Genomic DNA, 13,434 nt, shown 5'->3' on the forward strand with positions numbered 1-13,434 from the left:
TAATCGCAGGCAATTTACCCGCATGAACTTTGTTTTTTGTGTTTTACATAAAGAGGGAAAAAAACATTAGGCCTCAGTTATTAAACACAAATGAGGGGGAAAATAAAACCATGCCAGGTAAAAACCCTTGAATTATTTAAAGGGAATTATAGTGTGGTAGTTGCGTCATATGTCTGCGGTGTAGTGCTTTTCATATCCTTCCGGGAGAAACACTATTTCAAAGGAGAGAGGGAGATTCATAATGATGGATGTAAGAGGTAAATTCTACGCACAGTAAAATGCACAACAATTGTTTCCAACAATCTTTTCGCCGTTCTGATTGCATTCGTCGGCTATGGCTATCTTCAGTAGATCTGAAGTAATTAATTCTTAGAATGTACTCAACCCAAGCACAAAGGCTTATAAATCCGTAATCGGTTCATTGTTAGGGAACATTTAATTTATTACGAAGTCCTGCTTCAATTTCCTAAGCATGATTTATGTGAGATGTTGATAATAAATATTATATAGTCAAATCCTTTTTCTCCCCCTTTCTCCATTTTTCGCAATCATCTGTCTTTCGTATTCACCATTTTGTTATACTTTTATCTCTCTGCACCCCCTCCCTCTCTCCCACTATATTAATCTTTTTCGTAATGTATTGTTTGCAGCAAGCTTCTTGCTCAATTATCTGCATTTGTCGACAATAGTTATATTCAGTAGATCTGAAGTAATAAAGTGTTCAGATGGAATCAACGCAATAGTTTATACATCTAAACTATGTCATTGCTAGATAACTCTCTATTACGAAGAACTCTCTTTATTACGAAATCCTGCCCCTACATCATAAGCTTGGAGTATGTTAGTTGTTGATTATAAACATCTGAATTCAAATCTGTCTCTCCTCTTTTCTCCATCTTTCTCCATCTGCGCACACACACTATACTGTTTTATCAACCCTCCATCCCTCTTAATTTTATCTCTTTTGCAATGTATGAATAGTTCCCAGCAATCTCGTCGTTGTATGCCATTCGATTCGTAAATAACAGAGGCTATCTTCCGTAGATCTGAACGCATTTAGCGTTCAGATAGAATCAACCCAAGCACAATAGTCTATAAATCTTAAACCAGTACATTGCTAGGAAAATAACGAAATAATATTCCTAACCTTGATAATGTTGATAATGTTAAGCAATATGATGATATTGAACAGTGAAATAAATATTCAAGATGAAACAATTTAAACGCTCGTTTGCCTCTATATTCTTGGCGTTTTATTTCTTGAGTTTTATATTTCTATCCCAGTATCCTATCCTGGATTCCTCTTGCTCCACCTCTCTCCTTCTCTATCTCTTTCTCTCTCTCTCTCTATATATATGTCATTCTCCTTCCCTTTGTCTTTCGCGCTCGTCATACTGCGATACACGAATGCTTTCTCCCCCCCCCCTCTCTCCACCTCTCCGCCCTCTCTTTCACCCCATCTTCGCTCTTATGAATAACTTTCTACTTTCAGTCTTAATCTTTAAGTCAGTTTGCAACCCCTCTTATCCAAGCTATCACCTCTTTCAGTACTTCTATAAAGCTCAGGAGTGTTGTTGACCTATGACCTTCACTCGGCTCACTTTCAGAATGAAGTGATCACGTGGTCATCATCGAAGTGTCTTCTTACCAGAACACACATCTTGAGTACACATAATCAGGGTCTTCGAATGCTGATGCCGTAGTGTCCCGAATAAATCACCAAAAGTAATAAAGGTGTCGTACTCTGAACCCTAAGCTTTCCATAGATAATAAAGCAGATTGTTTCAAGTGCTCTGTCAACATATTATAGCAGTCTGTTTAACAACGCGGGATAATATCTTAGTCCATACGAAACAAAAAAGACATACTATAATAGGGGATACGTGGAAGTTGAGGGACAGCAGAAAGCTACTTAGCCCTTTTTTAATTCAGCCAAATCGGCAATAAGTTGTGGATCTCCAACAAATGTTTCCCCTCAATCACTGTCAATGGAACCCTTAATATGTTTATTTAACCTATGGCATTTCGACCGTTCATTTATTTTTATGTTTATTATACTTCCAATGAATTACTTTATTTCGAAACTGTAGAAAAGGTAAAAATCCCTGTTCACCGTTTATGTTGGCGGGATCCTTCGAATTATGAGATGCTAGAATGGGAATGATTTTATGGTTGTTGTCTTCTTTACGACATATTTATGTTTAGATTCCGTAATTCCATGGTAATCTTGGGATTCATTGCCATCGTGCATTAAGTTGGCCAATCTTAAATACTAAGTAGGCATATTTGCCATTCTTCATTTCATGAGGTAGAAAACCAATGTTAGTGGAAATCATCTGAATAGCATCTTACAAAATACAAATATGCAGCTTAAGATTCGCGACCCTATAAAAAATAAAGGTTGACCAATAATTATTTACCTGACGGTATTTTCATTTGCAAGAAGTAAAAGGGCCTGGGCCCGTTGCATGATGCATTAAAAAAAATCAAGGGCAAGTCCCTATACGCGCATCGGTTAATAATCACGATGCATTTGATCACTATTGGTAAAAAATAAGCGTACAGACAATCATAATGATCAAATGAGTACCTTTCGACCTCAGAGGTGTAGACATGATGTTGCTAAATGGGCTTCAGAGAGAAGGTAAAACGGAAGTCGAAATCTAATCCACACCCAAGCCGTATCGCACACTCTTGAGATGTTTAGAGAAGGAAACTTAAACCAACATCAAGTGCTTTTAGTTAAAGCATGCTTCAGAGGTTTAGTAACACTTCACATGTGTAAACTAACCAATAGGGGAAAGGACAATCAGTGCATTCCTTCCCCTCTTATTTACAGATGTCTAAATGCTTCGTTTACATGTTTGTTGTTTAATTTACAACTAAATCACGCAAATTATAACAGTCAACCCTACCTTCTTTGGTTTCATCGGCATTTTCTTCTTTTAAAATGTATAATACATCGTAACTATTGATCTGGACGTCCCTTTCGACATAAAAATCCTGGTTCCACTATAGACAGTGAATAGAGGGACTGCAGTTGCAGGTGGAATTTCAGAAAGGAAAGACGCTTGTCGATACCGGAAATGTCTGCTTCGTGATACATTACCAAACACACAGAATACAATGTACGGTACTTGAAACATTACCGTAACGATCAAAATAAAGGTTTCAGGTTCGTACATGAATTTGACTTACATGTAGTCGAGACGTATCTTGAGCAGTGCTCAAGGTGATGAAAGTCCCAGTATTACGGGAGGTAAAAGAAAGTTTCACTCAGCGTCGTACGAAAGATTCAAGCGAAGATCGATGTAATAGAAAGTTTTCGCACAGCAACAGAGAAAAGATTCAAGAACTCTTTATACTGTACAGGCCCTATGTTTGAAATGCCCGTCAAATGACAATGAACAACTTATCATTTATAAGTTTCGGAGCTGACGAAAAATTAATTGCCAATATTTCATTTGTCCAATGTCCGGAACGAAACTGTTGTTTTGATTCACGACACTTCGACAAAGGCTTCTTAGGAATGGTTGTTTCAACTGTTGAGCAACTATATTATAAGTTTCATATAGTGAACGGCACATTGCAAAAACTCCGGTGTTGATTTAACACCAACCCGGAATCTATATATGTCCACACCAGAGAAGTGTTGAAACAACACCAGTTTGGAATCGAACCGATGCTGTTTTAACACTAATTGGTGTTGTATAACATCTATCTGAAGTTAGACCGAAACCAATCTGGTGCTTTTTAACACTTCTCTAGTGTGGACATACACAGATTCCGGGCTGGGGTTAAATTAACACCGGAGTTTTTTCAGTGCATTGTATAAAAAAAATTGCAAAGGTGTTTGTACTGTATAGATATTCCAGTCACTAATTGTATAAAAAGGCAAAGAGACAGAGAAAGAGAGAGATGAAGGGCTTGAAGGAGGATATCATCAATTAATTCTTAATTTGCTTGGAATGCATTTCACGCAGTCATCATCACAATCATATCAATCCCTTGCTGTGCACATACACTAACAATAGGATGTTTGGTATTTTGTGTATGATGAATGCATATTATATCAGTAATGTGACAAACCAAACAGTTCATCTACTAAAAAAACAAATAATTTCCAGTTTTATATTAAAAAAAACACAACATCTAATATTCATTAACTCCGACATGGAGACGTCCCATTCCAGGTTACAGTAGCTCTTGTGAATACTCATATGTGCGCTTGGCTAACATCCGTGTAACAGATTATGTGTCATTGGTGAATAAATGAATAATGGTTGCATCAGAAATAATCCATTACCCCCTTCATACAATATACCTATATAATCATGCTATGATTCATGTATGTTTCTTTCCTATAGGCCTAGAATGACAGAGTGTTTTAAGGAACAGAATATCTTAGCCTGGATTAGATTCCAGTCTGAATGCATGCTGTTACCCCCCCCCCTCTTTGGGTGTCGTTGCATAAAACGCAGCAATCAAACGAGACTCTGAATCCTACGCGAATCGACTTTCAACCAATCAAATTCATCTGTGTGGTATTTGTACTTTTTTTTTTTTAGATGCGTTTGATTATAGTTCTTCATGCGATGAGTACCTCTGTCAAGCTCTCGGGCTTTCAGGCACCACTTAAAAATGGCGTGCTTGAATTTAAATGTAAAAAGACATTTCGTTTATATAATGTAGAAATACAAATTACATACTCGCTCCGATCACCTTACAAATTAAAGATATTACATAACAAAATGATGTAGAAAAGGGGAAACATCATATTTGATAGGATAAGGAATGAGGAAACAAAACCTATATCAAAACAAGTCAAGAGCTTGTTTTTTTAATAATATATCATTTATAGGCCTATAGATCGTCATTAATCATGTAATGTCCGGTCGACCATATTGACCGTCGATTCCTAGGAGCCCCGCCCCTCTTGGGCCCGATTGGAAACCATCAGATATGAATTTTTAAAAAGATTTCACAAAAATTTAGGTCACTGTTTCTTCTCTTGTGTCTTCGGTTCTATGACAATTTGGCCTCAAATTATCGACCAGCCTTCTCTGTGAACCCGTTTTGGGAACTATGTCGGATAGCTGTCGCCATTTGATGAAAGTTGATAATAAAAGAGATAGTTTTGATATTACGTCACAATTTAAGAAGTTTAAAATTTCTAAAGACCAAGGAAATGGTACGAATTTGAATTTTAAATGCATTAAAGCTTGAGTATGTTTTAGCTAGTATTTTTATTCAACACTTCTTCTTTTTGTCATTTGGGAGACATCTAATGAATTATTCAAAAATCTTTTTGTTTTTAAAGTTCTCGGAGGATCTATGCGATTTTCGGAGCTCTGCATTGAAAGTTACCGGGCTCTTCCGTAATGTTACTTTCGGTAAGAAAGCTACAGCTATACATCCCTCACTTTTGTTCTCTTGTTTTCTTTTACAGGTGGCATATTTAATAGAGATGGCATGAGTAGCAAGGAGGACCTGGCTTTCCGGTTCGCGATAGAGAAGGTGAATGCGAAAATCCGAACCGACTCTTCGCTGAATATGAGTATGCTCACCTACGATATACAACATGTAAAAGGCAATGATACATTTGAGGCGACGAATAAAGGTGAGTCGGAACTTTCTACTTTTGAATGTTTGATGCCAGTCGCATTTAATCAACGCCATTAATTTCCTATGGACAACACCGTTTTGGCAAAATAAAGTTGCTATTCTCTGAGCTATACTTTCAAAAGAAAATTGTGTCTACTGAGCCCATGTTCAATGGATGCACCTATAATGGTTTGAGAAAAAAATCTATTCAAATCATAAATATTGGCCTATATAAGGGAGTAAGATTACCCCTTTTCATCATCATCATCGCCATGGTGAGATATTTACCGTCATCATCACCCACATGTGCCTACTCAAATCCCTATTCATCTTGGTTTCCCGTGGGTGAATGCCCATCCTCTCTCGAACCCTTTCTATCATTCATGGCAAACCATAATTCATTAAAGAAAGACCAAAAAAATAGGAATAAAGATGCTATGAATTTATGCCTTGAAATATAGAAAAATAAAAGCTTCAGATGCACAAATTTGTTAATACCATTGCAATTAAAATTTTTATCAACAATCAACATTATTAAGGGATAGTTTTCGAACTCAGGTTTGAATTAAACCCTGGTTTAAAGTTGTAGATTAACTATGGAGAGCCAATTTGGGCATGAGATCCCTACAGTACACATCCAATTTTATAACTAATTTGACTCCCATATTGTCTATAATTGTCTGCGAATGATAGCTGAAATATTTTTCTTCATTATGAAAGCAAAAGGAAACAAAATAGTAAACATAAGAAATATACAATAAAAACGTAATTTTTGAACTTTCGGCTCCCATAATTTTAGCAGAGTTAGACCGTGGTCTAAGTTAAACCTGACTTAAGAATACGGGCCACTAAGTTTACAGTTTTATCTAAATTCCAACTATTCTTTTAGCAGACCATTACCTCATATTAATCATTAACGTTACTGTATTCATTATGCATTAGAGATTTTAACCAGTCTACAGAAAATAATTTTCACAGAGGGGAGGGGATTAATGGATAAATCGAGGCGAAAAAAAGTAATAGACAAAACCCTTGTGATAGCCGTTTTGGAATTGACAATCAAGGCTACTCCGTATATAAAAATAATGATTATATTTTAACATCAGTGTGTTATCATTTCGCATTTTTCAATTCAGTTGAGCAATACCCCACATACCTGTCCTTTTAACTATGTTGATTTTGGGACGCACAAAGCAATTGAAATTGTCTTAAAATTGCTTTAGGATTTTAGGGGACATGTGAGTTCCAATATCATGAAAAAATAAAGATTAATTAAAAACTCAAGAAAAAATATGTGAATTCGCATGTCCTTAATTTACTCTAGATTACCTTATACGTCCAAATGTCGCATACGATCTACTAGATACGCTGAGTGTAAAATTATACAAAATGAAGCGTTTTGATCGATGTGGGCAGGTGGAATATGACGTCACAATGAAGAAAATATCGTACTTGGAATACCTTTGCTTCAAAATGCATATTATAAAGGATACTCAATCAACATGAGGCTCTGTGTCCTTCGAATATTTGGCAATGCAGTTTTATGAAACTTTAAGCGTTGGAATTCCGATGCAATCATGCAACTACTAATGCCAGCCACGGTCCCTACAACGTACTTGTTCAATATGGATCAAACAATATAATGCGATTAAAGCAATATATTACATTTTAGTTGCATTAATAGGGACTTTGCATGACAGTACGGGAACGTACCCGCTATAGATAAGTACTACCTAATTCAATAGAGCATGCACATGTAGATGTAGTGTAGCAATCATGTCAATTCCAAATTTTCTTCACCGAACCGACTCTAATTTCTCATAAGGAGTTTTTGCAATCACAACGCAGACGTTTTGTACAACGCACAAATCCCTTTAAAATGCAAGTCAAATCACAATGCACAGCTGAGAGTTTTTTTGTCGAAAGTTGGTGGACTGGGACAGCAGATTTTTCCAGTTTTTATTTATTGAATAATTTTATAACGTCCAATGTTCTCATGAACGTAACCGCCTAAAGTCAAGTGTTTAATGCAATATATTGACTACTAGTCCTTCCCTACACAATTTTTATATCATAACCTCATCTCACTTCTCATCTTGTTTCCTTTTCTAAACAAGCAACAACAAAAAACATCAGTCTGATATCAATATTCGTAATACCCCCACGAATTATACTCCAGTCAAAGCCCAGACTGGACCTTAAAAATGCATTTCTGTGTCATTTTTTGAAGCATTAAGGTCATCATGACTAATATGCCATATTTTTTGTTTGAACATTAAAATTCAGCTTCGAAACACCAATTGTATAGCGATATCTCAGCTAAGAGGGTAATCGCTTTGCTGTACCATAATAACCATCACGCTCAATTTGGGTATCTGGGGTAGAGTGAGAGCAGGGATGAAGTTTACCGCCATTAATGGGGATCAGGAAATAGGTACGGTGTATGGGGTACGAGTGAGCTGCACCTGTATGACTGGTATACTATAGATACAGGTGCAGGATAGATGCCGACGACCATGATGGATGGGGGCACGGCGGGGCATCAAAGGGATCTGTTCACTGAAGATAGCTTCCATAACACGGGGATTAGCAGTATACCCATCCATCATTCCTCTATCGCGACACGACAGCGAATACTACCAGTGAGGGAGGGAGAGAGATAGAAAGAGAACAGGGGTTGGAATCAAAGCTGAAAAGAGCGCTTTTTATCACGGAATGTGTTACAATTAATTCATCAGATTCTTAAAAAAGGATTCCCGTTCGTTATTCATTACCTGATTCTAACAAGATAAAAGAAACGGGGGTATTTGGCATGTAACATTAAGTTTAAAACGTACAGTGTCATTGACATAATTCGTGTGGCCAACTTTAAACATGGCAGTGATGAGGAAAGATGAGACAAAGGGGAATCTTGATAGAATAGAAAAAAAAATGATGAGATTATCAAAAGAGAAACTATTTTAAGTGCAACTTAGATGAATACAGAAAGAGATGAAAACAAGAGGAGAGGACAAGATGAAAGAATGACAAGGGAAGAGAAAGAGAAAGAGAGAGGGGGATATGGGGGTATAGAGGAAGGCAGGGAGAAAGATAAATGAGAGAGGAGGAGAGGGGAGGAGGCGTGATTGGCATTGGCTTAAGTTTCCACCTCTCATTTTAACCTAGATTGCGTCCAGATTACACCCTCACTTCCTCGATCATCCGGACAGATATGAGATTCACCCATCGTCAAATAATTGAAAGAAACGGGAACGCGATAGGGACGGGACGTCATTTACTACCAAGAATGACACAATTTCAATACTGACGTATTTTCACCTATAACAGCCAAAATCTAAAAATACGTTCTTGTGGGAGGACACAATCAATGCATTATGAAACGACTGGAATTACGCCGTCCATGACACCAAAATATGATTTAGGTTTGTCAAAATAAGCTATTGAATAAGTTGGTTGTCGAGACGCATGTGGTTTTCAGCGACGCGGGCGTATGGCAAGCCCTTTTAACATTTATTCAAGAAATTCAAGAAAGAAATAAATGTTGAAAGGGCTTGCTACATATGTCCGCGTCCCTGAAAGCCCTGCACGTCGCCAAGCGAACCAAAACAGAATATTTGTTATTTTTATAGAAAACTGAATATTAGCCGCAAAGAAGAAGACATAAAAGAGCCGAACAGATAAAGTGAAAATATACCATTCCTCAGAGAAAGGCGCCGTGAAATATACTGTAGTAACATGTATGGTAGTAATTCTCTTGATTTATTTGCAATTTTGTATTGGTTATGTTGTTATATTCTTCATAGATTCTTCGTTAAAAAATCCTTTTCAAAGAATAATTCTGGTGTGTCATTAGTTATTGGTATATCCTTCGAAAGGCACGCATGTCACAATGCTAACACAAATTCTAAGGTCCATTAACAACGCTATTATTCAGTGTTAACAACCAAATACCACGGTCACATTCGATCTACGGCGGCCGTACGGCGAGTCGAAAGCAGCCGTTTTATTCATTTTTACTAAAAACCACCTATATGTAGCTGGTACAAAAAATGTTAAAACGGCTGTTTTCGACTCGCCGTACGGCCGCCGTAAAACAAATGTAACCAAGGTAGGCATGTCTTTCATGTATACCTGACATAAAAACCTAAAAGCAGAATCATGTAAAACTAGAACTTTAAATGTGCACACCTCTCTCTTTACTTGACGGTCCAAGAAGACTAGCTTATCTTGGTTTCATCCAAAATGAATGTAAGTAATATATTCCAGGAGTCCGTGTCTCATTGTGACCCACTTTTTATTAAAACAGGCAGGCATTCCGCCTTCCGAATCATCGAATTCAATTTCCATTTCTAACAATAATCATTGCATGATGGGCCCCTGGAAATATTGAAGATGAGATGGAGAGAATACGAAAAAAGGGCAGACTATGGACATAAACGAAATATTCTGTTACATTATTTTCATATTTCTCTCAGCTTTCAATGCTGAACAAACTCCAAGTCTCAATTCATTTATTCACCCTCTCTACTCTAGGTCTACCAGGAGTAAACGACACGGCAGCCAAAAAAGCCTTGTTTGGCTTCAAAGAACGTTCACAATATCACTTGAGGCACACCTACATGGTATCCCGCAAACATTGAATTTTATTTTAAATTTTCACCAGGAACTCATGATAAGGTGTATATTGCAGTTAGAATAACCATGGAGGTAGTATTTCTTACTACCTCCATAGAATAACAACTTTATATACAGTGCGTCCCGGAAAAGAGGAAACCGGGAATCCCATGTCTTTTTTTTTTCTTCAAAGGCGATTGAATTATGATATTTAATTTACACCATCATATAATTCAATAATTACTATTTATTTTGATACGTAATATGTAACAAACACTTCACGCATTAATGAGCAAAACGAGTTTGAAATTTAAATGTTAAAACCAGGTTGTGCAGAAATATTGGACAAAATTGATTTGTGATACGACGAACGTGCTTGTTCGACGATTGGTTCATTAGCATTTCTTTTGTATTCTTTGTTAATTCTCTCATTGATCCCTGAAGTGAGAAAAAATCATAGAGATGTATTACTAGTTTGCGTTATTAGTATATATCTCTATGGAAAGAATTCAGATTCACGTGTGACATTCTGCGCAAATCGTTTCTGATATGCCTCAGTATTTATTGTTTGTAATCTGCCATGCGTGAACGATTTACTTTTTGTTTCATATCAGAGATGATATTCCACTCTTGCCATGAGTATCAAATTTATAGTAAAAACCTATTTAATATTTGTGATATCTATCTCTGAAAACGGGTTTCCTTTTTTGTGGGACGCACCGTATATACGGCATGTGCTTGTTTTTGGTCCGACTCATGATTTGAGCAGACGACGTCAGTAGCTTGTGTCGGTCGCTTTATTTGTAAAATACCCCTCGCCGTTTTGGCACATGAAAAGGCAAACAAAGAGCAATCACGTTAAGGCGGGCACACAGCCTTAAAATAAATTGACGCAATCGGACAAGGTTTGGTTAGATATTAGCACCCTATTCTCGCTTTGCCCTTTCCGTATTTTGAGAAATGTTAAGAGAGGCTCGACATGATGCCCTGAAGGATAGTCTTTCATAGAGAAAGACAAAATTAAATCAATGTTATAAGAAACCATGCAATCTAATACTTGCATTCAATTTGATGGATGTTTACTTCACAGTGCTCCCGAAAATATGAAACATTGAAATAAAACTCATGTCATTGTATTGTTGATTATTAAAATCAAACAGAGTTAAAATGGGTTTCATTCAATATATTTATTGTTTTTATAGATAGGGGAAATGGCTTGAAAATTATATTTGAAATAATGCAAACAAATAAGATTCTTTTTGGCATGAAGACTTTCGAAAATCCAATATCGATGCAGTTGCACATGTTGTGGCTAGAAATGGTATGGCACTAGCCTTATTTAATGTTTGCAGAATGTTTAAATGGTATAAAGATAAGCAAAATCCAAGTATGTTTCATGACATCACTGCATCTTGGTTTTTGCCTCATGATGCCCATATTTAAGAATCCAGCGAGAAGTCCAGAGGAAAATTGTCGATTTCCAGGAGTACTGAAAATCTTACACATAAAATAAAAAACAAATATATATTTTAGCATTTGTGATATTGCTCTAGATTATAAAGAAACCTGGGATTTTTATATCAGCTTGCATTTTGTGCCCAAATGACTTTCTACATCAATGGCCATGACTATTATTTTGGCGGGGAAATTTGTTTGGCAGCCAAATGTTATTTGAATGTCCATTGGGGGAAGGGAAGTTACCGGTGTAGAAGATGAGTGAAGTGATATGACAGTCAATCCTAAATCAATTTTTAGTTGGACTGCAGATATATATTTTAAACGTTTATTCCGGAGACACATTAGGAAATTCAACAAGTCGTTGAATTCGACCAGACGTCTATAAGAACCCACCTAACAAAACAACAACAACAACCAAGGATAAAAGTTTATTACAACCCGCTTGCGTGATAACTTATTTCATTTACTTGTAAAAAATGCTTTATTTCATCTTAATTTCTTTAGGTTTTATTTCATGGATCTCATCCAGCCTTTCCATCCACCCTCTCTCTCTCTCTCTCTCTTGTCGATGACTTTTAATTCCTAGAATTTCGTTTCCTTTTTGTGTATTGATTTGTTATCATGACTATGATGGGCGTACGTGTATTTTTTTTTCAATCTGTCATCTATGTTTATGTCCCGCCTTTTCTTCGTCTTCGGTGCCTTCTGTAAATTAGACATTCCACCTTCTTTCTTTGTGTTTTCTCTCACAATAAGCCTCTCCTGACCTCTTTCACACTGCCCTGTCGGTTCGTAATTAGTTTATAATCCCGCCACCTGACACGATGTGAATCTATAATGAGACTGAGGCAGGCACACCCATGTAAAAAAAAACGGCTAATTTTATACATACACACACTTGACACCAACACTCGCACTTCCACCGATCACGCACATAAAACACACACACTCGAATTGCCAAGCAAACTGTTCCACTGTCCATCAAAAATTGTGTAAAAGTACTTTTTGTAACGCAACTTTTCGGGAAATATGACCAATAGTGTAAACGAGATCCCTCTTTATAAAAATAATAGAGTAAATAATGCATTTTTTAATCAGCTCTGTGGTTTCGTTTCCCGCATATGATCATTCATGCTCACTTTACATAACCCCCTCCCTCCCCATGAAAAAAAATGATGAGAATGGCCACCCTTACAGACAAGGGGGTTAGAAAATCATGAATATAAATTTCCTATCAAGAAAGAATTACCTGCCATCTAATGAAAAGTACGATCTTGATTTCTTCAACCGCAAACTGGTGTAAAGCAGGAGGGTTTTTTAAACATGAAATGAACATTATAAATTCGAATGAAATGTGTCATTAATCAATGCTCACAATTTGTTTTCTTTTTCAATGTATTTAAAAATCATAATTTCAGAACTACAAACAAAGAAGAAGTCATGATTGCTCAGGGAAACATGTGCAGGTAGATGAAAACATGCTTCCTAAATCAATGAAGCGATGGTAAGGGTTTCCGTGACTTCTCATCCGACATTACAGTTCCCAAAGGCAAGAATGAAAGGCCTCATCGGTAAAAGAATGAATAACCAAAAAGGAATTCTTGGAATGGAATGGGTATTCATCCTGTAGAAATGAGGTTGAGAAAATGAGAAGTGAAAGCAGTTGTCATGTTTTAGCATAAAAGGAGACAAGATTAATTAAAATAATAAAACAGAAAAAATGAACGAAACGATGAACATAATTAAAGCGGGTGAGGT

The 13,434-nt window shown here is 36.6% G+C and overlaps 1 protein-coding gene across 1 annotated transcript in view; it reads left to right on the forward strand.

Annotated features, from left to right (window-relative positions):
* Window positions 1-241: 241 nt before the first annotated feature.
* Window positions 242-13,434, forward strand: part of LOC129259437 (glutamate receptor ionotropic, kainate 2-like) — a 41,201-nt gene continuing 28,008 nt past the window's right edge. The window contains exons 1-2 of the mRNA XM_064099021.1: window positions 242-257; window positions 5,450-5,620. Of these exons, the coding sequence (XP_063955091.1) occupies window positions 242-257; window positions 5,450-5,620 (187 nt within the window). The remainder of the gene's footprint in view (window positions 258-5,449; window positions 5,621-13,434) is intronic.

Source organism: Lytechinus pictus, chromosome 4 (genome assembly GCF_037042905.1).
Source record: "Lytechinus pictus isolate F3 Inbred chromosome 4, Lp3.0, whole genome shotgun sequence".
Lineage (NCBI taxonomy): Eukaryota > Metazoa > Echinodermata > Echinoidea > Temnopleuroida > Toxopneustidae > Lytechinus > Lytechinus pictus.